Here is a 25,878-nt window from a genome sequence, read left to right as displayed (position 1 = left end):
AAATTTAATTTTTTAAAAGGTCACTTTTTCTTTATTGGGGGGAGAGAGAGTGAGAGAACGAGCATGAGTGGGAGAGAGGGTCAGAGAGAGAATCTTAAACAGGCTCCACATTCCATGTGGAGCTGGATGTGGGGCTTGATCCCATGACCCTGGGATCATGACCTGAGCTGAAATCAAGAGTTGGACGCTCAACCAACTGAGCCACCCAGGTGCCCCATAATTTTTTTTTAAGTCTTATTTTATATGATTAATTTTTTAAAGTTTAAAATATCACCTTTATTCTCTGCTAATATTAAGACTACTATGTGGACGAGTTAGGTTTCACTAATTAAATATGTAGGTGAATTATTTTTAAGAAAGGAAATGTGGCAGTGAAGGAGAAAATAGGGTGGTCGGTTGTTAACACTGACGTTACTTTGAGGGAGTAAAAAGTGGCACTTTAACTCTGAATTTCTTCACGCACACAGGAGCTACACTACAGTTCAAAGCCTAGTGATGTGCTACATGGGTGTTAAGGGCATTTGTAAAGTGGCGAATTGTGAAAGTTCACATTTCGTAGATTTTTATAGTACTGTGGAATAGTTGTGAGCACCTGATTTTTAAAATAAAGTAACATAAAATTCAGGCTCTGTTTAGGTCAATTTAAGAATAAATATTTACTGAATAATAATAACTGCTTATTTAGATGTTAATGTCAAAAATTATCAGATATGTTTTATTCCAACTTTCTTTGGTCCAACAACTGGATTTTTATAAATACAAAGCTTTACAGATATACAGTGAAAGTTGGTAATGGAAGTAAGTGAAAGGAAAAAAATGTTTTTATGATTTGGCATCTCTTAAGATTCTGTTCTTAACAATGCACCTAATTCCTTAATTCCATGATTATTATTCAGTGCCCACTCTGTACCATGCAGGCTTCCTTGGGGCTGGAGATACATTGAGCAAAAGGGGCCAGATCTCGCTGCCTTCATGAAGCTTACTGGTCTTAGATCTATTTTGAAGAGCAGTGCTTCTAGATAATGATCCTCATTCTGTTTAATTTGGACCTTTAATTTAAGCTTTGTGCTTTAGGAGGGCATTAGATTTCTTGCATCTCTTTTAACTATATTGTCAAAGAGTGCATAGGTTTATGGAATAGTTGTATTGTAATCTTAATAGAATTAGTATAAATGGGTAGTAAAAATAAAATATTTGAGAGGATTAAGTAGGGACACAGTGCTTATGTTAGGTAATTTTTCAACTTCTTATTTTGAAATTTTTCAGACTGGGAAAGTAGTACAATGAATACCTGTTACCCTTAAACAGGCTACATTGATTTGGTTAAGGTGATGTCTATCAGTTTTCTCTCTGTAAAGGTATCTTCTTTTTCTTTAATATGTACCCTGTGGGGAGATGCTTTGAGACTATAAGTATCCTATTCTCTCAACATACTTGCACTCAGTGGGATATAGCATCCACTGATAATTCTTGCCAGAATAAATTACTACCATAGTGGTTGCAAAATAGTAGATCATCTTATAACCCTGTTATTACTTCTACATTTATTAGTTGACAATCTACCATAAATAAGGGCTCTCTTCTCTTCTGTCTCCTTATTTGTTTTTTTTCTTATTTGTAGTAGTGTGGATGCCTGGATTCTTTTTTTATTCAATGTGTTAAAGTCTACTACTGTAGTTATTGGTTTTGATCTCAAATTTGTTTTTGATAAGGCCAGTGGAATCCCTTTCAAGTTGGCCTCTGTATCCATTGACATGTCTCTTATCAGATTCTGAGCTCTTCATTTTCTGGCACAGTGTGCTAGGTTCACCTTGTACTTTCCTGTCTTCAGTGTGGATTCAGCCATTTATCCAAAGCATCCTAATTCCTTTTAGTGGGGAGTGGTACTTAGAAATTAAGACCTAGATGTTGGAGTGGCGTCTGGCTGACTCAGTTGGTAGAGCATGCAACTCTTGATCTTGGGGTCAGAGTTTGAGCCCAACGTTGAGAATAGAGATTACTTAAAAAAAAAAAAAAAGACCTAGATGTTAGGTATATTTATTGCTGCTGGGGTGTCACTGCTTCTAGACCCTTCTGAGGAATATATTTATTTAAAAATCATGAGTTCATTCTTCCTCACCTTCCTCCGTTAATTTTATTTCTCCCATGGTGAGAGGTTCTGGTTCTACCTTGTATAAATTTTACTGTTTTCTATATCCGACAGCTGTTGAAATAAAATTATACCAATCTTAAATCCTGGTTCTTGCAGTATTATTATTTTGGGGGCAGGGATAGAGAGAGGGGGCAGAGGATCTGAAGCAAGCTCTGCGCTGACAGGCTGACAGCAGTGAGACTGATGTGGGGCTCAAACTCAACGAACCGTGAGATCATGACCTGAGCCAAAGTCGGGCGCTCAACCAACTGAGCCACCCAGGTGCCCCTCTTGCAGTATTATTTTAAGTAAAACAGGTTGAGTGAGTTAACATTAGGTTAGCTTTTATATTTGTGGTATTGGGATTAAATATTTTTCTCCATTGAGAAAAGTAGGATCCTTTTTGTTTTCAAACTATCTTAAACCATTTAGGAAAACATTTAGGAAAAGATGGAGCAGTTTGGGTACATGAAAATTAAGACATCATTAACAAAAATACACGGAAACCTGAGAAAAGTATTTGCATCATATATCAATCAGGAAGCTCTCATATATAAATTAGAAAAAAGCAAACACCCAAACGGAATAAAAAGAGGCTAAGGATATAAATAGCCAACCTATCCATCAAAAATAAATAAAGTAAAATGAATGACATAGATACCTCATTAATATAGAAATACAAGTTCAAACAATAAATAACATTTTTTACTTTGATATTGGCTAAGATTATAATGTTAGGGGTGCTGGGAAGAGTGTGTAGGCAAGTGTATGTACTCCTTATGAGGTAGTGGAGTGTACCTTGTTATAAACTTCCTGGAGGTCAGTTTGGCAGTATGTATTAAAATGTAAACTGCATGTTCTTTGACTAAGTAGTTTCTCCTCTAGGAATTTATCCCAAGGATTCGATTGGATAAATGTTTAAGATGTATAATACATGGTAATGTTTATTGCAGTGTTGTTTATGATTTTTAAAAGTGGAAATCATCTACATGGTTACCAGTAGGGAATGGGTAAAATAAATTATGGTATATCTATACAAATTGTATTATACAGTTGTCAAAAAGATTAGGTAGATCTGTATGTACTGTCATTGAAAATTACCCATTGTGTAAATGAAAGCTGCATCATAGTATATTGTATAGAGTGTGATTCCATACAGTATGTAAAAGCAATGTGGATATGTATAGAAAATGTGGTAGGAGTTAAGCCAGACTCATTCTCTGTAATATTTGTTTTTTTAAAATGAGCATATACTAGAGAGGGGAAAAAAAATATTCATTTTTGAGGGAGAAAAGACACTAACATGGTGGATACCTTTAAATTACTTCATAATTTACTTTCTTTTTTTAAAAGATTCGACACATTGGATAATGCAGATGTATCTTGGATAATGAAATTGGTACTAGGCCAATTAAAGAATAGCTGAGAGATATATAATACAGAACATGAAAATTATATTGGCATTTGTAATTATTAAGATTGGATCTGTGATTGGTCCTGCTTCACATTCTGTCCTTGGCATCAAGTGATAATTTATGGCAAGATGCCACATGACTTCAGTAGATTACAGGTGTATGCTTATTGTATCTTTATTTTCAGAATCTGTTACGCAAATTTTCCTTGAGTTTATTCAGATTTTTGAACGAGCTTTATCTCTTGGAAGTAGTGCACCTTTTATTCTCTCTAGTCTTAAGCTAAGATTCAACATTCTCATCATTTTAAGTATTCCTCACTTAGTAGAAAAACGTTTGTTTTCTTTATTTTTACTTGTAATCAATCAATGTCTTAATCAAAAATTCTGTCATGAGAACCCTAATCAAAACAGAGATCCTTTGTCATCTTCAGAGTTTTAGCTTTCCTTCCCTGGAGCTTGCCCCAGCTCGATTATATGTATTTTGAAATACGGTGACCAGTTTTGCAAAAAGTAGTCCAAGTGTAGATGTTCAGTGATCTTATAAAAACAGGATACTGCTGTTGCCATATAGTTCCTAGTAGCCAGTGGCCTGCCCCCTGACCTTTTTGGCCTATAATAGCATGTGTAATGTAATCTATAAAAGCATATAGTTACCCTTTTTATAGCACATTTCATTTTATAAAGGAGTTTCATAGTTTTTAATCCTAACCTGTATACAAAGTCCTGTATGTTATTATTTACCTACTTTTACTGCTGAAGGACAATGGCTTAGAGTATGTGAGTATGTGAGACATTAGGTAGTTTGTCGACACTCACACCAGAACTTAGTGAAGTTCCGCGGCTGCCCATAGCCTAGCCTATTTCTGGCCTAGATTTCTGTCCTGAGCATCAGATCTCTATATCAAGCTGCCTCCGGGTCAAACCCATAAGCGTAGGGAATTTGACATGCCCCAGATTGAAATCGTCTTTTCCTCTAGTCTTCCCCTTCGGTTCCTATGCCCAGTCAGTAAACTGCCATTAAAAAAATTGAGATATTATTCATACAGCCTAAAATTCATCCTTTTAAAATATACAGTTCAGTGGTTTTTAGTATATTCATGAAGTTATATGACCATAACATTTTTGTCACCCCAAAAAGAAGCCCAATACCCATTAGCCGTCACTCCTTAGTCCCTTCTCCTGCTAGCTGCTGGCCACAACTAATTTACTTTCTCTGTGGATTTTCCTATTCTGAATATTTCATAAAATCGGAATCATACAATATGTGGCCTTTGTGTTTGGGCTTCTTTCATGTAGTGTAATGTTTTCAAGGTCCATCCATGTTATCACATGGTTCAATACTTTATTCCTTTTTATGGCTGAATAATATTCTGTTGTGTGGATATTACCATACTTTGTTAATCAATTAGTTCATGGGCATTTAGATTGTTTCCTCTTTTTGGCTATTTTGAATAATGTTGCTGTAAACATTGGTGTACACTTTTGTGTGTGAATATATATTTTCAGTTCTCTTGGGTATATACCTAGAAGTAGAATTGCTGAGTCATGTGGTATCTTTATGTTTAACTGTTTGAATAGCTGTCAGACTCTTCCACAGTGGTTGCAATATTTACATTCCCACCAGCAATGTATGAGGGTAGTTCTGCCAATTTTACCCATTAAATAGTTCTCAAAACTATTTAGTCTTCTCCATGTATACTGTTGTTTCTGTCTTCAGGTTCTGTCATTTCTTGTAATAGTTTCTTAACACTCCTAGCTTCCAACCTGGTTCCTTTCTATAATTTTTCATAATCTAATAGTGAACCTGCTAAATCTGATACTCCTTTCTACTTAAAAACCTTCCAGTAATTTAGTATAGGATAGAGTTCAAAATTCCTTGATGTGGCAGACAAGACCCTCCATAAGCTGACCTCTTGATTGTGGAGTTTCGCTTCTACTTACCAGTAATTCCTCTAAGTTAAAGTTGTATTGAACATCTTGGTTCCATGTACTCAACATAGTGTTTGATGTTTCTATGCATTCTCTTTGCTCCTTGCTGCCTGGAGCCGCTGGTCTTTCTTAATTCATACAAGCAGAGTTGATCTCTTCTTCCTGTGTGCCACCATTGTGCTTTGTCCAGCACATGGCATTGCATTTATTTCACGGAGTTTTTTTTTTTATTTTTTAAATTTTTTTTTTTTCAACGTTTTTTATTTATTTTTGGGACAGAGAGAGACAGAGCATGAACGGGGGAGGGGCAGAGAGAGGGAGACACAGAATCTGAAACAGGCTCCAGGCTCCGAGCCATCAGCCCAGAGCCTGACGCGGGGCTCGAACTCACAGACCGCGAGATCGTGACCTGGCTGAAGTCGGACGCTTAACCGACTGCGCCACCCAGGCGCCCCTATTTCATGGAGTTTTAATTATCTGTATATCATATCTCTTCTAGCAGTCCTAGCTCTTTGAGGTCCAAAACTTTAGAATTCCTGGCATAATATATGATACTTACTAGATATTTTTGTAAGTGTCCCTATGATGCAAGAGAGACTCAAGTGGGTAGGTGGGAATGAGCTCATAAGCCTGTGTTTATATCTCTCAAATTCCATGTTTCTTCCCTACTATAATTCCAACATACTAGGCAGTTATACAGGATTTTAGCTGTCTTTGAGAACTAGCTTTCTATAACAATCTTTGATGGCTTATAACCAGTAGCATGGACCACATTATTCTATGATGGATGCAAATAATCTTTTGGAAGAGTAGCAAAATACTTGAGCATTAAAGGAGTAAAAGTGAGTTTCTCATTTTTTCCTATAGATGTTATTTAGTAGTATGTGAAGAGTATTTATGGTACTTAACGCATTAAGAAAACCTTATTAAACATTTGAAGGGGCGCCTGGGTGGCTCAGTCGGTTAAGCGTCCGACTTCAGCTCAGGTCGTGATCTCGTGGTCTGTGGGTTCGAGCCCCGCGTCGGGCTCTGTGCTGACAGCTCAGAGCCTGGAGTCTGTTTCAGATTCTGTGTCTCCCTCTCTCTGACCCTCCCCCATTCATGCTCTGTCTCTCTCTGTCTCATAAATAAAGGTTAAAAAAAAAAATTCAAAAGTAAATCCCCAAATAATACTTTAGCTCACATTTTCAGCAGTCCTGTTCATGTTTACAAGAGCATCTGATGGAATCAGCAGCATGAAGAAGGAGATTAAATGGGTTAATGATTATAATATGCTTATCACAGTATCTGAATACTGTTTTGTTGTTGTTTACTCTGGTGTCTTCCCATGTCAGGGGTTCACTGCCTGAGTTGGAAAACTAAATTGAGTGTGTTAAAAGGTGAACATACTGAGTAACTTGGTTACTATTAATTATAATAGAAAATTGACAGAGTGATGTCTTGGTCCATGAGTTTATTTCATCTTGAATGATTTAGTCTTAATTGTCAAATTCCTCTAATGGTTCTACAGATAAATTTCTATGCATAAAACAGCATTTAAAGGTGTTTTAACAAACTTGAAAACACTTTTAAAAAATTATGTAAGTCAGTGCAAAAAAAAAGATGAAAATTCCAAGTAGGCAAAGGACACATGTGATGGGAGTAAATATGGAAATATGAAAAAAATCCTATATAACATTATTAGTCCTCAAAGAAATGGATATTAAAACAGTAAGAATTTTTAGCTTAATAAACGGACAGAAATTCAAAGAAAAATAAAAGTATAAAATCTATTGTTAGTGAGTGATGATGAAGCTGGTACACTCTTAATGTTGTATGGAAAATTTGATACTGAACACAATGTATGCACCAACCAGCTTTTTCATATCTTAACATTCTGCCACATTTGGTGTAGATCCTTTTTCTTTTTCAAGATACAAAACTGAATACAGTTAAAGGCCCCTGTGATCTCTGTAGTCTTACTCTCTTCCCTCCCATAAATGTTTTTAAATCTTTCTTATATATTGTTTTGTTTATATTTTTACATTAAAGCTTTCATATTACATGAAAGTTGCTTGAATACATTAAGAGTCTTGATATAATTTTAAAATTTACAACTTCATTGTTCTAATATAATTTACAGTATCTTAAACTTGTGCTTATTTGTAGAAGACTGTGTTATAGTGTGTGCATTTATTTGCATTGAATGGATTCATTCATTTATTTAACAGACAGTACTGATTACCCACTGTATTCAAGACTTTACACATGAGGTGTATAGTGGTGAGCAGAGCAGATGTGTGCCCCAACCATTATGGATGGTATATAGATAGTAATTAAACAATTACACCAAAAAAAAAAACACAAAAAAACAAAACAAAAAAACATAGTTACAAATTATAATACATGCTGTGAAGGAAATACAGAGGTGCTGAAGAAGTGGTAAGCCCTTTGGATTTTATTTTTAAAAAGGAAGGGATACTATTAGAAGACTTTAAGCAAGCAAGTGACATGATTTAGCTGACATTTAAAAACGATCACTAGCTGCTCTGTGGAGAACATATCTTAAGAGTAACAATAGGGATCCCTGCTAGGAAGCAGTTGTAAGAAATTGCATGAGACCAAATAGTTGCAATGGACTAAGGGGATGGTAGTGGTGGTGGTCGATGCTTGGATTTGAAGTATATTTTGAAAACAGATAAATGGCATAAGGTTGTGAGTCAGTATTAAATGCCTATGTAATCTTTCTTTGTAAGACATCTTAGGATGCCATTTTAGGTATATGTCTATTTTCACTGTCATTAAAAAAAAATAAATAAACCCTTTTTCCTTAGCACATTTACCAGAAGGGGTATTATTTTGTCAAAGGCTTTGAACATTTATATAGCTCTTGGTAAATATCGTAATTGCTTTCCAAAAGGATTGTGCCTGTTTATTGTTATCGTCAGATAACTACGATTAACTACTATCTACGATTAACTTTTTCCGGCATGGTAGATTTCATTTAGTATTTCAGTATTTCAGTAAATTAAAAAATAGCACTTTGGCCAGGAGTGAAGGGAAATATATGGAATAACTTTCGTTCATTTTATTATGTTGAATTAATTTAAGTGGCTTTATCCTCATTTGCAAAGGATGTTAGTAACGTATGTACCTGATACGAAAGTTTATTCTCTTTGAAAGGCTGGAAATAATACTCATGAAAAATGTAAAGTCTTCTGGCACCTGGCTGGCTCAGTTGGTAGAGCATGGGACCCTTGATCTCAGCAGGGCCATGAGTTTGAGCCCCACACTGGACATAGAGCTTACTTTAAAAACAAAAAAGTAGGGGTGCCAGGGTGGCTCAGTTGGTTAAGCATCTGGCTCTTGGTTTTGGCTTAGGTCATGATCTCGTAGTTCTTGGGATCGAGCCCCTCATCAGGCTCTGTGCTGATAGCGCAGAGCCTGCTTGGGATTCTCTCTTTCCCTCTTTGTCTGCCCTCACCCTGCTCCTGCATGTTCTTTCTCTCTCTCAAAATAAATAAATAAAACTTAAAAAAAAAAGTAAAAATTTTGAAAAAAGTAAAGTCTTGATCTTTTTCTTGCTTCATTTTTAACTGGTTTCATTATAGAACCTATGTTTTTAAATTGGTTAGGCTTTGATAACTTGTACTTTTTCAAAGTGGTGATTTTTTTTTTATAGATGAAAAGAACAAATAATATTAGTTGAGAACACTTCAGATTTGTGAAGTTATTTTATTAGCTTAGAGCAGGGGTTGGTAAACTTTTCTCTGAAGGGTCACATTGGTCTTTGTCGCATAATCTTTGCTTTTTTTTTTTTTTTAATAACCATTTAAAAACATAAAAACTATTCTTAGCTGGTGGGCCATGAAAAAACAGGCAGAATTTGGCCTGTGGGCCAGTAGTTTGCTGAACCCTTAGACTCTAATCTTGGGAAAGAGTCTACATTAATGTAAATTTTTTCTACCTCCATATATTTCTTTTCTTATGGCTAACCTGAAGTTAGAACAAAATCTTTAGTATTTATATATTATTTTTGCTTGCTTTCTGCTTTGTCTGCATACTTCATCATTTAACACTTTGTTCTTAAGCTTCTTCCAAGTTGCACTGCCTTTTTATATAGCTCAGTGACTGATTACACTTCTAAGGATGACTGTAGTTAAAATTAGCTTTGGAAATACTGAATTTCTAACCTAAATCTATTATTTCTACTCAGGATATTCTACTCCATTGCACATAAGTAGGTTGTAGATTACTTTTTTCAATAACTAAATGTGACTCCTAACTTTGCTGGCAATTTTGTTAGGGTTTAGAAGGGAAAAGATAATGGGAATGAAATACATCAGTGAATAGGGACTGCTTTTCCAGTTTCTTGGTCCCTTTGATGGAGTATTCATCAAAAATGCAAAATGTTTAAAAAATTTATAGATGGGAATCACTGAGGTACATCTTGGAGGAATTCTATGTGGACAGATGGTGAGTAATCCCCCAGCCACACCTTAGGTATAGACTTTGGTGGCTCCAGAAAACTATGGTCCTTAACTTTATTATTGATAGAAATTTTTAGATGTGAAGACTAAGGAAACTTTCAACTCTAAGGTTAACCTAAGTTAGAATTGGTAAGTGAAGAATGTGAGGTGATAGCAATAGGCAAGGAAAGTCTTTCATCTGTAGCTACACCTGGGTAATGAACGGATTGACTAAGACACTGTACTTTACTCTCAATTCCTGCTCTTTTATCACACTTCAAAAATACTGGTTTTCAATTTATAATATACAGGAGTTTTTTCAAGTACTTAGTTAAGGGAATAGGCTTAAAAAATCCAACCAGATGTTCAAATCTTTAGTAAGAAGCTTCTTTTTTAGAAAATCAATACCCATCCTGGGCACCTGGGTGGCTTAGTCAGTTAAGTGTCCATCAGCTCAGGTCATGATCTCACAGTTTGTGGGTTCAAGCCCCACGACAGGCTTTGTCCTGACAGCTCAGAGCCTGGAGCCTGCTTTGGATTCTTTGTCTCCCCCTCTCTCTGTTCCTCTCCTGCTCATGCTCTCTGTCTCTCAAAAATAAACATTTAAAAAAAAAGCGGGGGGGCGCCTGGGTGGCTCAGTCGGTTGAATGTCTGACTTTGGCTCAGGTCATGATCTCGCGGTCCGTCGGTTCGAGCCCCGCGTCGGGCTCTGTGCTGATAGCTTGGAGCCTGGAGCCTGCTTCGGATTCTGTGTCTCCCTCTCTCTCTGACCCTCCCCCACTCATGCTCTGTCTCTCTCTCTCTCTCTCTCCTTGTCAAAAATAAATTAAAAAAAAAAAAAAACATTAAAAAAAAATTGATACCCCTCCTTTTTTTCCTCTCTGAAGAGATAATTCATTTTATTATAGACAATTTGGAAAATACAGTTACTTTAAAAGATAACCATGACATCATAGTCTAATATGGTAGTCTTTCACACTTTTAAAATTGAAAGTCATAGGGAAAAAAAAAATTAAAAAACAAAAAAGGTTGGGGGTGCCTGGGTGGCTCAGTCAGTTGGGCGTCCAACTTCAGCTCAGGTCATGATCTCACGGTTTGTGAGTTTGAGCCCTGCGTCAGGCTCTGCTGGCAGCTCAGAGCCTAGAGCCTGTTTTGGATTCTGTGTTTCCCTCTCTCTCTGACCCTCCCCCACTCATGCTCTGTCTCTCTCTCTCTCTCTCTCCTTGTCAAAAATAAATTAAAAAAAAAAAAAAAAACATTAAAAAAAAATTGATACCCCTCCTTTTTTTCCTCTCTGAAGAGATAATTCATTTTATTATAGACAATTTGGAAAATACAGTTACTTTAAAAGATAACCATGACATCATAGTCTAATATGGTAGTCTTTCACACTTTTAAAATTGAAAGTCATAGGGAAAAAAAAAATTAAAAAACAAAAAAGGTTGGGGGTGCCTGGGTGGCTCAGTCGGTTGGGCGTCCAACTTCAGCTCAGGTCATGATCTCACGGTTTGTGAGTTTGAGCCCTGCGTCAGGCTCTGCTGGCAGCTCAGAGCCTAGAGCCTGTTTTAGATTCTGTGTTTCCCTCTCTCTCTGCCCTTCCCCCACTCACTGTCTGTCTCTCTCAAAAATAAATAAACATTAAAAAAAATTTTAAATTAAAAGTCATAGGGGTGCCTCATCTGGTTAAGCATCTGACTCTTGGTTTTTCAGCTCAGGTCATGATCTCACGGTTCATGAGCCCCACTAACAGCATGGAGCCTGCTTGGGATTCTCTCTCACCCTCTTTCTCTCTGCCCTCCCCCACTCGTGCTGTCTCTTTCTCTCTCTCTCAAAATAAACAAATAAACTTAAAAGATTTCAGTGCATTAAGAAAAAATTAAAAGTCATAGAAAGGAATATGTTTAATGTAGCATCTAGTTCCAAAAAAAAAGACAGGTATTTCTTTATCAAAAACATAGCCTTTTAACATTTTGGTGTATATATCACCAGTTTTAAAATAATACATACAGATACATTTATATAGATATATTCATATATTTGGGATCATGCTACACATGTATATCTTTGTGTTCTATAAAGAATTTTCAAATATTTTACCAAAAACATGATTTTTAATGACCATTCTTTTTCTTTAATGATAGAATGGTCTATGTAGTAATTCATGAACTAAGGGCACTTTAATACTATAGTCCACATGTGGAACAATAAGAAACAATAAGTCCTTGGTTTACACTTTATACCCATTTTCAGCCCTCCCTCTTATTCCATGACTTCACCTTGCACCGTCCCTTTCCCTTTTTTTTTTTTAGTCCTATTTTGGCAGAGAGTACATGAAGTCTTAAGTATTAATCAAAAGTCAGAGGAAAATAAAATTTTCATTTTAATATTCTATAATGTTATCTACTCCCTTTCCTTTATTCAGTCTTAGAGTTGCAAAGTCTCTTTAAGATATTCATCTTTCTCCCTCCCTTTCTTGATGCCCCTTTTAATAGAGGCCCCACAGAATTTGCAGATAAAGCAGTCATGCTCTCTAGAGTTATCATAGTATCTATCTGGCTGTTAGATGTTTCCAGGATTTCAGAAATGGATAAGTGCATCAAAATCCTCAGTACTGACCTTGCTCTTATGTATTCTTTTGACTGCTAAGTAAATAAATGCGTGACAATTATTTGTAAATTGATTTTTTTGCCATTCTACATCATCCTGAATAACAGAGTTGGTAGAGCTCTCCCATTTCTATAATAATTATTTTCTCTAATAGAGCATTGTGGGGGGGCACCTGGGTGGCTCAGTCAGTTAAGCACCCGACTTCAGCTCAGGTCATGCTCTCGCGGTTTGTGAGTTCGAGCCCCGCGTCGGGCTCTGTGCTGACAGCGGGCTCTGTGCTGACAGCTCAGAGCCTGGAGCTTGCTTCGAATTCTGTGTCTCCCTCTCTCGCTGCCCCTCCCCCGTTCACACTCTGTCCTGTTTCTCTCTCTCTCTCTCTCTCTCCCTCTCAAAAATAAACATTAAAAAAAAATAATAGAATATTCGGGTCATTTTGTTAATAATATGAATACTTGCATTGTTGAATCTCTGTATAACACTTTTTTATAAATCTTTTTTTTAAATTGTGGTATGGTGTATGTATCTTATATATAATATATATTTTATATATCATTGCAGCCATTCTTGAATGTACAATTCAGTGTCATTAAGTAAATTCACAATGTTGAGCAGCCATTAGCTCTATTTCCAGAAGTTTTTCATCATCCCAAACTGAGACTCTGTGCCCATTAAACAATAAAATCCCCTCTCTCCGTGTCTGGTATAACCTCTATTCTACTCTTTGTCTCTGTGACTTTACCTATTTTAGTTATCTCATGTAAGTGGAATCATAGATATTTGCCTTTTTGTGTGGCTTATTTCACTTAACACAATGTTTTGCAAGTTTCTTTTATATTGTAACATATATCAGAATTTCATTTCTTTTTATGGCTGAATAAAATTCCACTGTGTATATATTCTACGTTTTGGCTATTGTAAATAATGCTGTGATGAACATTGGCATACAAGTATCTGTTTGATTTCCTGCTTTAATTCTTTTGGTTATATATGTAGAAGCAGAATTGATGGATCATATGGTAATTCTGTTAAACTTGTTGAGGAACTGCCAAACTATTTTCCACAGTGGCTTCACCATTTTCCATTCCTACCAGCAATGTATAAAGTTTCCAGTTTCTCCACATCCTTGCTAACACTTGTTTTCCTTTTTTTTTTTTTTTTTTTAAATAATAACCATCCTGGGTGGTATCTAACTCTTGATTTTGGCTCAGGTCATGATCTCACGGTTTGGTTCATGGGATCAAACCCCACATCAGGCTGTTCACTGACAGTGTGGAGCCTGCTTAGGATTCTCTTTCTCCCTCTCTCTTTGCCCCTCCCCTGCTCATGCTCTCTCATTCTCTGAAAATAAATAAAGTTAAAAAAAATAATAGCCATCCTAATGGGTGTGAAATGGTAGCTCCTTGTGGTTTTGATTTGCATTTCTATAATGATGTGTTGAGCATCTTTTCATGTGTGTAATGGCCATTGATGTTTATTCTTCTGAGGAATGCCTATTCAGGGCCCTTTGCCCAGTTTTGAATTGGGTTGTCTTTTTGTTGTTGAGTTGTGCATAACACCTTTTTAAAAGTAAAAGGTGCACCATAATAATCCAGACTGTGTTTCTCCCTTCTCAGGATTCCTACAGGAAACAAGTAGTAATTGATGGAGAAACCTGTCTCTTGGATATTCTCGACACAGCAGGTCAAGAGGAGTACAGTGCAATGAGGGACCAGTACATGAGGACTGGGGAGGGCTTTCTTTGTGTATTTGCCATAAATAATACTAAATCATTTGAAGATATTCACCACTATAGGTGGGTTTAAATTGATAATAAAATGACATTGAGGAGTAATTATTTATATCCTTCATTTCCTGAGTCTTTGCTGACTACCATCCGCAAATTATCTAATTTGAATTTTAAAATAATAATGAGGTAGGCATTATATCCCTGTTTTACAAATGAAGTTCTTGAGGATTAGAGCAGTTGAATAACTTGTTCCAGATTGTGTAGATGGCAGTGCTGGAATTGAAACTTAGGCTTGTTTGACTTCAAAACCTGTGGTCTTAATCACTGTACACTAGGGTCACAGGGCCTTAAGGTAGAGCCATGATAAAAATGAAAACCATCAACAAAAATACGAAAAGGTAATTGAGGTGGTACCACTCAAATAGCCTTAAAAATAATTGAGTATATTTGGTGTAGAATTTCTTGGAATTGGATAAACATTGGCTTTAGATAGTTAAGAAAAACAAACTGAAGCAGTGAAAGATTAAAATACTAGAAAAATTACACTTCATAAAGAATCTGACAAATCTGCATTAAATTGACTTCTTTAAAAGAATCATTGCATTAAATATAGTTTATATTCTATTGCTTTGAGGATGTCCAGTTTTCAAAAAAGTGCATATTAAACATCCCATTCATTAGCTATGTTTTATAACAGTGAGTTAGCCCAGTTAAGAGGTTTAACATTTTACCTAATACATTTCTTACAGCATGTTTTCCTTGTAGTCTGGTAATAGAGAAAAAGAAATTTGAGTGAGTGACAATGTTTTTGTAGAATAGTAAATAGGTGTCAATATGTTTGTTAAGCTATAAAGTTTACTTAGCTAATGAGGAGAGGAACTGGGAATCTGAACCAGTTCTAACTCTGTTGTCTTGCTTCTTCCTCCATGCTGTATCTTTGAAATTAACCCAAAATTGTGAAGGAATATAATTTTACCCCAAATTTAAAGTTTATGCACATCTTCTTGGAAAAAAAAAAACAAAAAAAACAAAAAACCAAAAAACCTTAGAAGGACTTTTAACAGAATAAACAGTATAGTAACATCAATGTTGTCCACATAGAAATCAGAACCTTTCCACCTTGGTGGTCTCTTTTTTGAGAAAGGTATGTGACGATTAGGTCAGTATCATAAATTATGTTTTTGTATAAACATTTTAAATTCTGTACATATACATTTAATAACATATACAGGATATGTTTCTAAGGTTATAATTTTAAAAATTAGGTATAGCACTTCTTTGGCTTAAAATTTTTCAATATTTTCTGTTTTATCATTGTGACCTACCTGCGTTTGAACCTATTAGATTGTAGTTTTCCTATATTTCTGGATATTTTATCTTTTAAGAGACACAGAAATTCTCTGTTTAAAATGGAGAAAAAAAAATAACTAGATGAAGAAGCAAGGAAAATTTGGTGTGGTGGAAACTAGGAATTACGTTAAATGTCTTCTTTCAGCCATATTTTTATAAGAAAATTATGGACAATTTTTGAAAGATTTTTTTTTGTTACTAATGTCTCCACTGTAACTTTTTTTTTCCTCCCCAGAGAACAAATAAAAAGAGTTAAAGACTCTGAAGATGTACCTATGGTCCTAGTAGGAAATAAATGTGATTTGCCTTCTAGAACAGTAGATACGAAACAGGCTCAGGACTTAGCAAGAAGTTATGGAATTCCTTTTATTGAAACATCAGCAAAGACAAGACAGGTAAGTGAAATTGTAATCAATATGTAATATAGTAATCAATATAGTACTCAATATCTATTCTCTGCAAACTATATCAGATGACTTTAATCATTAATCATAATTTGCTAACGTATATTCTAGTAACATCATTTTGAGGGCAGGAGGGCAAGAGCATTGATAAATATACATGCCTGATAGCATAACTGTTATATTATTTAATATAATTTAGTTTTTTTCTTTCCGTTATGCTAAAATAGGAAAAAAAAAAAACAATGTTTACTTGGTAAATGTTCTTTTAAGGGTATGAAATGGCAGCATTTCTTAATCCAGTGTCCATGGTATTACTTTTGGCTTTGGTTTCTTTCCACATTGAACATTTCTCTTAAACTCAGCACATCTTACATTCAGTATTCAAGAAATGTGGGAATTTTTTTTAACTGTTATATTTATAAAGTCAAAGAACAGGGGAACAAATACTGAGTTTCCTATTTTAGAAGTGTTTTGAAGAGTATTAGGTCATGTGTTTCTAGATTAAATTTTGTTGTCTTTGAAGAATTTTACTTCTGTAGACTTTTTTTAAGGATATATTTATTTTTGGAGAAAGTTTTTATTAAAGCAAGAGGATATTTAGAAAGTAAATGGAAATTCTCAGTTATTCATTTGCTCTGTTGCTCTGAGAAAAATTAATGCCAGATTGACCCTGAATTTTTTCAAAAATTATCTTCATTTTTAAAAGTAACTTTTTCTCTAAGTGAAATAAAATAATTTCAGGTACATTATGTAACCTATTTGTGTGAAATGAGAGTTTAACATACAGAAAAAAAATTCTAGAAAGGAATACATAAGGATATGATGGAATATAATTTTCATATACTAATAAATTGATCAATTTATGTTCCATACAAGATGAACGTTTATTTTGGGTTTTGCTGGTTACATGTATCTGTGAACCCAGAAAAACAGTTTTGTGGAATTTAACTTCTGTAATGCTAGGAGTTAAGAAAATTGATGAACAACTCATTACATATAAAACAGGTTAAACTTATAAAAACAGGTATTGGAAAACTTTCACTCAATTTTGTAAAGGTGTAAATATTTTCAAGTAAACCATTATTCAGCTAGTGTGTATGTCTGTTTTCCTAGTGGAAAAGCTTATGTACTGTACTACAGATTTATACACACTGAAAAAACAATTCTATTTTAAGTTTTTTGGGAGGATTAAAAGCTGAATTTCTATGGTTTGATTATAGTATAAATATCTCATTCTAAAACCTGACTTATAGGTTCAAGAAAGAAGTTGGTATACAGCACTTCACTTTATTTCAGAGGAGTTAAGATTTCATTCAAATCTATTCCCGGGTCCCAAGGACTGGGAAGAGTTTGGTTTCTGTCTTCTTTTTACTGATCTTCTCTAACCAGACTTCTTGATTTCCCTTATAGAGGAAGTACTCAAACATATTTTGCAAATGTAAAATTGAAGGAATGTTATTGAAAACGTTTGTAAACATACTGCCTACTACTAAATCATACCATTAACATTTTATTAACTTGCATTATTTGTAACTTTTAAAAGATACTTTTTAGACAACATTAGTTAATATTTTAGTTCACACTTTACAAAAAAAAAATCTGAGATTATTGCCTAATGTTATAAAGGTTTGCAAATAGAGCAGGGCTGCTCATACTTTAATAATGCATATGAATTGACCGGGCTTCTTATTCAAATCCAGATTCTAATCCGTGGGTTCAGGTTGGGACCTGTGATCCTGCATTTCTAACAGGCTCTCAGGTGATGCTGATATTTGGTATGTGGACCACACTTGGGGTAGGCGACAACACAGAACACGGTAAAAGGGAGTCGTCTTGTTATTTCAACAATGTTGCCCTCTGCTTCTCAATGATAAGAGCCTTTTAGCTGTGTGTCATGTATGGTTACTACGTAAGAAGTACTAGTTTGTTCTTAGTGTTTGATGTTAATGCTTTGCTAGACCACAGCATTCATAATTAATCCGAAAATTACCTGGATTCCTTTTAAAGTAGATTTGTAGGGTTTTTTTTATAAGTTTTCTTATGGGGGGAGGTAGGGAAGGTGAATGTAGTATATATGATATGGAAGTGGATTAATTTAAATTTGCTTTGTAGATATTTATATAGAGATTGTCTAATTAAAATACAGAGTAATATAAAGGCATACTTGTAGTACTTTATTTCCTCTAACATTCAGCTTTTCGTATATTTATAACCTATCATATCTTTATATAATTTATGTTGCTAAACTATAACTTAGATATTTTAGTTTTTGATCTTTGACTTCTTTTTATTTCATGGACTTGCTGATTTGCCTTTCAAAAATTTATTAATCTTCCTCTGCTGAAATTAATTTGATATTTGCATGCTTTTGAAAGACTTTAAAGAGCTATTCCAAGTAATTGTGGAGGTTATAAAATATATAAAAATTTTAAAAATTTGTATTTCCAGTTTCTGTGAAAATTTGAATCCCTGTTTTCTGCAGAGTATTTTGTTACTCATCTGCTATTATTTATTTGCTGTTTGAACAAAATAATTACGTATACTCTTGTTGCATTTTATCAGCAGCTGTTTGTTTCATGCCCTAAGTTTTAGTCTTGAGCATGAACCTAAAACACAAACACCAAACAATTATAAGTCAAGTTAATAGGAATAAGACATTCATTTAGAAGGACTAGATAAGTTATTTTAAGCTTTGGAGGCCACAAGTGGTATCTGTTGCAATTTTTTTTCTTATAACCCTTTAAAAATGCAAAAATAATTCTTAGCTGTGGCCAGTACAAGAAATAGGCTATGGCTGCATTTGGCTTGCAGGCTGTAGTGTGCTGATCCCTGATTCTCTGGGGAACTGTATTGTTTGATTAGATGCTAGAAGTTAGGTCAGACTTTTGACTTGAAATTTACAGGCTAACATTAGTAATTTTAAAATAAAACTTACATATTCTGTGAAAGGGAAATAGGAGTTTTACTCTAGTACTTTTTAAGACAGGATTGCAGACTGTGTATCTTATGAAATAAATTACTTTGTAATTTAAAAAGCCCATCATATAGGCTAGAATATAATGAATTCTATATATTTTTTTTACAATATTTTCGTCTACATCTGAAAGGCCAGCATAATTTTTATCTTCTGCTAGTATGCTTTATGTGGTCCCTATGTTCCTAGTATATAAATACTGCTACCCCTAGTTCACATTTATCTGGGTAGTTTAGTAATTGCCAGATTTTTCTGGCCTCATTGGGCAGTAGATGCAGTGTTGGCAAAGACTGTTGAAACCAAAACATTGACACCATGGTAATCAGATGTGTGTTTTCCAGTCTGCTAAAATCAGAATTGGGGAGTATTCAGTAAAGTGGATGACAGAAGCAGAATTCTTAGCATATCTGCTACCCCTGATTCAGCTTTTTTGCTTTCTGGAGGTCTCAATTTGAGTATAATGGGAAAATTAGTTTTACAAACTTAAAAATGTTGAGTGATTAATTTCTGGCTTTTGTTGTTAATTTCTAGACACTTAAATTAGTTGTGAGAAGACCTCCATTAAAGAAAACTTTTGATCAAATTGTTTTAAAGCAAACCAAATAAGGAACTCCTTATGTGGCATATTTCTCTTTAATAGTTTGTAGTTGAGTTTGTGTACGTGAGATAAATATCTTGAACTTTAACTTTTTACAAGTTAAAAATAAAACAGTTACTGAGCACCTGCTGTGCTCCATGCATAACCTCCTATGTAGTGGTTTTGCTGCATTTCAGTAGTACCTGAGATGGACTATAGTTTAGCAAGGTTTCTTGAAAAATAAGCAATACAGAATTGTTTTTTAGGATACATCTAGTTTCTCCCATGCCTGTCCACCAATAAAACTAGTAGTCTTGCATCTGTCTATACTGAGAGTACTTGAAGTGTTATTTCCTTGAAAGTGTTTGCAAGAATTTTTGCTGATAATAAGCCACTCAGCAGGAACTTGTGTAAAATGAAATCGCTCAGTGAAAGCATTATAGGCACCAGGATATAGAGTGATCCTGTGTGTTGACAGTTCCACTTCTGGTGTGGAATACACTTATTTCCTTAATCTCACAGGTGTGTTTTCAGATAATAGCTGAGCTGAAGTTATTGTCAAATCTCTTGATTTAAGAAAAAATTATACATATTGTACACTCTGTTTTACATAAATATTTTCAGTTCTGAAAGTTTAGTAAGTATGTGTGGCAATGAGCCATATTTTTAAGAATAAATCATTGGGTGCCAGTTAAGAGCTTATTAGCAGCCAGCCACAGTGGATATTGGACATCTGATTCAGCTACACTTTGTCTTTAAAAATTAGCTACACATTTTGGGGTATGAAACCAGTGTTCTTTGCTAGTGCCAGTGGTTTAAGGTACACACAAGGATAAATAATGTTCTCTTGATGTCAGTATGATTCTAAGGCATATTATTAAGAAATGAGAAGTAATTTAAGTCTGAGAAAATAACTGACTCTTTAAAATTTAATATAATTTTGTATTAGTAAAAATAAAAAGTGAACAGAGTCACTCTGGAATAACTATTTCTCACTATTAATAATCTTAGCCACTGAGGCCCTAATACTGAATTCTTGGTGGTGGGTAGAAATCTCTTCTTTTTAATTATTGGCCTCCAGTTCTCTCTCTGCATTGCTGGAAACAAAAATCATATATCCTGTACTGGTGATGGGAATGTGCACACTTGAAAAGTAAGACACGTTCAAAATGATTTTAGAAATAAGTTACAATCAAAACTTGCTTCTGTTAAATTAGTAGGGGACCAAAACCCTGTCCCCTACCCTCCCCAGCATTTTTTTTTTTACTACTTTTCTATTGACTTTGTAACTTTTTTTAAACAGAAGTAAAAGTTTACATTCTTAAAAAATATGAGCTTTTACCTGGTTTGTTTTATTTTTATGCGTATATGTCTATATTTTAATTTCTTGCATTGATTTTTGAATTGGAAGAGAATCATTTATGAAAATATCTTAAATGCCAGCTCATACTTTACAATTTACATATTTTACAAGTCATTTTAATGCCTTAAGTTATTTATCTTATTTAATGAGAATTTCTAATATATAATTTTTAAGGACTTAAAAAGTAAAAATACACCCTCTTGAGAATGATAAATTTAAAATTTTTAAAAATTTGTATACAGGCACAAGTGGCTATCTAATTTATAAAGTACCAACATATTTAATAATTTCAGAAAACAGTTGGAGATTTTTATTTTGTAGTTGACTTAGCTAGCTAGTTGAGTAAATTGATTCCATTTAAAAAGAGATGCAAATTTTCTTGGGCTGTAATGATTTTTGTATTAGATAGCTGAATAGAAATATGTCACTGCCTGGGATAAATAACTTGAGATGTACATTTTAATATATAAACAGCAAATTTAAATGCCTCTTTCTTAACAAAACTTAATCTTATGAATTTTAAAGTTTTACTTTAAAGGTAAATTATTGAACTCTACTGAAGCAGTGCTTAATATATTCTTGTGATTTATAAAAATTAATATACCCTAAAGAATTGAGGTGTCTTTTTTTTTCCTTAACTAGTATAGGCAATGAATGTGTGATAACTTCTGCATGCAAAAATTAAGCCTTAGTTGTTGGTTTACTTCAGCTAATATTTGAATGGCCAATTCTTTGTGTATGATTGAACTTAAAACTATAAATCATATTTTTGATATGTATTAGCTTTCTAGGTACTGGGTTCATTTTGTCACATTTGGTTCATAGAAAGACTGATGTTACCAATCCCAGAAAGTTCAAATAGGCCAATCCCCCTTAGTGAGTAATTAATTTTTTAAACATTTTTTTTTTTTTTTTTAATTTATTTTTGGGACAGAGAGAGAGACAGAGCATGAACGGGGGAGGGGCAGAGAGAGAGGGAGACACAGAATCGGAAACAGGCTCCAGACTCCGAGCCATCAGCCCAGAGCCTGACGCGGGGCTCGAACTCACGGACCGCGAGATCGTGACCTGGCTGAAGTCGGACGCTTAACCGACTGCGCCACCCAGGCGCCCCAATTAATTTTTTAAAGTAAAAACAGATTAAGCTTAAAATTAAATGTGTAGTAAAATATACCAGTTTTTCTAAATACTTCACTTTCTTTTAGAATAATAAACACAAATACTAATCTTTTAAGTTAATTTGCACTGCATGGAGATTAGTATTTGTGTATATCTTTTAGATGTAAGCTTCAGCTCTGGTGGTATGTTTTTCTAGATAAACTAGGAGTACAGTTAACTGAATACTCTGTCCCCTTTGGCTACTGCTTACTTTTCTGGACTGGAAAAGACATTAAAAACTTTGTTGGCCTCCATATAGCCATACATGATTTGTTGTCATAGCTTTATCACTGTAGCCTTAAGCAAAAATCCCTTTTGTCCCTGTAGAGTATTTAAATTAGAATGGAAGGTATGAAGCCAATATAATTGGATAGTGCTCTAAAAATTATTTTTAAGACTTCTTTCTAATAAGGAAACAAACTGCACTGTTACTATTCTGTGTGTGTACTTTAAACAATTCGCGATGTTTTCATATTATGGTATATGGCCCTCATGTAGCATTTTTATTTAAATGTAGCTACAAAAGTCCCAATCTCCGATCCACTTGTGGACCCTAGAAACGGTCTGGACAGTGTTTTAATTGAAGATAGAACTCAAGATTCCAGTCCCTTGACCTAACTTTATTTTGAGGTGTGTGTGTGTGTGTGTGTGTGTGTGTGTGTTTAAATATCTCTTCTGTACCATTTTTCTCCTTCCTTACATAGGGCAGGGGTGAGAGAGGCAGGGATGCTTGTTTTTCCTAAGTTAAATAATTTAAATCTAACTTCAGTTTAAGCTTTGATTAATTCCATGACTAGCAAACTATAACAATTATATTAGTTGATACACAAATACTAATATAGGTCCTAGGTTTTTCCTGATCTCCCCTAATAACTAATTTAAATTGTTTTAAAAAATTCCAATTCCATTACAAAACAAAAATGATTTTAAAGAACAAACCAGGATTCAAGCCCATATTTTAAAACTGCATCCCCACTTTTTTTTTTAAATAATCTGATGTCTGTTTTAAAAAGAAATTCTCAAGTAAAGGTCATAATTTCAAACTTCTTGCACAAGGCTGTCCCAGTAAATTACAATTACCAATGAAACAGACTTTAAAGAAGTTGTGTTTTACAATGCAGAGAGTGGAGGATGCTTTTTATACATTGGTGAGAGAGATCCGACAGTACAGATTGAAAAAAATCAACAAAGAAGAAAAGACTCCTGGCTGTGTGAAAATTAAAAAATGCATTGTAATGTAATCTGGTAAGTTCGGCATATTAATTTTGGCAGAAACCAGATGTCTTTCAGAGGTAATAAAGTAACAACCACTTTAGAACTACCTAGGGTATGGGGTTCTGATTGGCAGCATTGAAAGATAAGAAATTGGTAGTTTGTTTCCATCATTACTACACTTATTTTTAATCTAATGTGTATTATAATTGATGCAGTTTTGATAGCTGTATACTACATTTGTCATTGGGTCTAGAGAGGAAGAAAAAAAAAGAAACTGTAAAGAGTAGTAAGGTAGAGTGGCCCAGAAGGTGGGGAAGGGCCCACTCTTATAGTGTATTCTTCCTTTTGGACATTCTGCAAGCAAATACTTGTTCTGCCTGTGTTCTCTAACTTGGTGGCAGCACCATCACTGTTTTACCCAAGTAAGAAACCTGGGTAAAGTCTTGGGATGATTCTTATATTCCTCTTTTGCACCCCCATTTGGAGGCAGCCACAATTTCCTTTGATGTTACATTCCAACTTTTATCACATCATTAGTTCAGGCCCCTGTCATTTCTTGGTGGGACTGTTATAACTTATTTGGTTTACCTGTTCCTGCCTTTATTCACGGTGTGTTCAAAGAGTGTATTCAAAGAGATACACTTAAAAGAAATGTCATTGTCTTTTAAGTCCAGTCACTGACTTCCTGTTACGTATGGAATAAAATTTCAAACTTCATAGCAGTTTATACATATATGTCTGTAACATCTTCCTACCCCTCTAACCTTTGGCCTTATTCCTAAAAATTCCTTGCCTGAAGGGTTTTTTGTTTGTTTTGTCCTATGTAAAAAAAATACCATGTTATTCCTTACCTTTCCTTGAGTCTTGGCTGTTGCTCTTGTTTGGAATGCCTGTATACCTTATCCATAGTCATATTAATTAGCTAACACTTTTTTCATGATTCTCTACTTTCCAAGAATCTTTCTTTATAGCCTTAAATGGGCATAATATCCAATATACTGTTCTTAACTGTTACACACTTGCATGTTAAATTGAAATAACTTCTTTTATGTTTGATTCCCAAACAGTAGAATCTTAGCCAGAATCATGTATTTTTAATCTTTGCAGGACCATAATTTAACAATGTTAAGTTATGTATATACATATTTACGTATACAGTAGCTGCCCATTTGGATTTACTGAGTGGAATTTCTCAGTTTCCTTTCTAAACCAGCCCATATTAAATTTGGTCTTGATCAGAAAATATTTCACTCAGTAGTTTTTATTATATTGATTTGAGTTCTGAAATAGTGTATCTCCCAAAAGCATAAAATGTACATTTGAATAATAGACTCAGTCCCAAAAGACACGTGGTATACTAATCTGCTAAACTCAGAAGAAATAAAGCATGACTGGCATTAATTTTTATTGAGATTTATGAACCCTTAATATTCTTTGAGTATCATTGTATAGAGCAATATCTTAATTTAGAAATTGTGGCAAAATTTAACATTGCAATGCAATTTGAAAACTTTTTTTAAAAGTAGAGCTATTTAGAATAAAGTAAGTTTTACACTTTAATTTTTATTTAAAACAAAGATGGAGGCATATACTTTTCCAAGATTTCTAATTTGTGACTCTGTAGTGTAAATGTCAAATAATTAGTGGGCATGATCAATTGAATCCTTGCTTTTTTCAGTGGGCATGGATATCATTTTATTTAAAAGTGTACTTGGTAATACTTAAAATTTTAAATAAAAATATTTTTACAAAATTAATTTGACAGTAATAAATATATACAAATTTGTTTTTCTCAGTCCTAAAACAAATGGGTTTATTTTTGAGACAGAGAGAGACAGAGCATGAATGGTGGGAGGGTCAGAGAGAGAGGGAGACACAGAATCAGAAGCAGGCTCCAGGTTCTGAGCTATCAGCACAGCGCCCGACGCGGGGCTCGAACTCACGGACCGCAAGATCAGGACCTGAGCCGAAGTCGGATGCTTAACCGACTGAGCCACCCAGGTGCCCCTAAAATGGATGGGTTTAAACAAAATTACTGGGATAATTTTTTGTCTTTATATATGTGTGTATAAAAATGACTAGTTCCCATATTGAAAAAAGGAATTCAGTGTCCGTTTTAATTGTAACCTTTCCTTAATCATTGCAATTATTCTATTTTAATAAGTTACATAAGAGTTCAGTATTAAGAAAGAGTGTAATATTAACCTAAACTATTTGTCAGAATCTTAGAAGATGGTAATGTTATCACATTCTGTTTTCATTGTCCCCTAAATACTGGAGTATTTTTTTTTTTTTTAACATTTTTATTTATTTTTGAGACAGAGACAGAGCATGAATGGGGAGGGGCAGGGAGAGAGTGAGACACAGAATCGGAAGCAGGCTCCAGGCTCTGAGCCATCAGCCCAGAGCCTGACGTGGGGCTCGAACTCACGGACCATGAGATCGTGACCTGAGCTGAAGTCAGACGCTTAACCGACTGAGCCACCCAGGCGCCCCTTGAGTATTGTTTTTAACTTAGAATGTGTCTTCTCTATATCCATCTCATAGTTTTTCATTTTATCTGCTTCACTGTTTTAGTACCA

General features: G+C 34.5%; 1 protein-coding gene across 3 annotated transcripts in view; it reads left to right on the top strand.

Moving 5' to 3' along the window:
* KRAS (KRAS proto-oncogene, GTPase) overlaps nt 1-25,878 on the top strand; it is a 41,488-nt gene that overhangs the window by 8,338 nt on the left and 7,272 nt on the right. Inside the window, exons 3-6 of one of the 3 annotated variants that reach the window (XM_060658136.2) lie at nt 14,143-14,321; nt 15,841-16,000; nt 23,203-23,318; nt 23,408. In XM_060658136.2, the coding sequence (XP_060514119.1) occupies nt 14,143-14,321; nt 15,841-16,000; nt 23,203-23,318; nt 23,408 (456 nt within the window). Of the gene's footprint in view, nt 1-14,142; nt 14,322-15,840; nt 16,001-23,202; nt 23,327-23,407; nt 23,409-25,878 lie in introns of all 3 variants that reach the window. The other 2 variants (XM_060658135.3, XM_078450005.1) reach the window with 2 other exon arrangements.

Source organism: Panthera onca, chromosome B4 (genome assembly GCF_046562875.1).
Source record: "Panthera onca isolate mPanOnc1 chromosome B4, mPanOnc1 haplotype 2, whole genome shotgun sequence".
Classification (NCBI taxonomy): domain Eukaryota; kingdom Metazoa; phylum Chordata; class Mammalia; order Carnivora; family Felidae; genus Panthera; species Panthera onca.
Note: the sequence above shows the minus strand (reverse complement) of the source record. Positions and strands in the feature narration are given on the sequence as shown.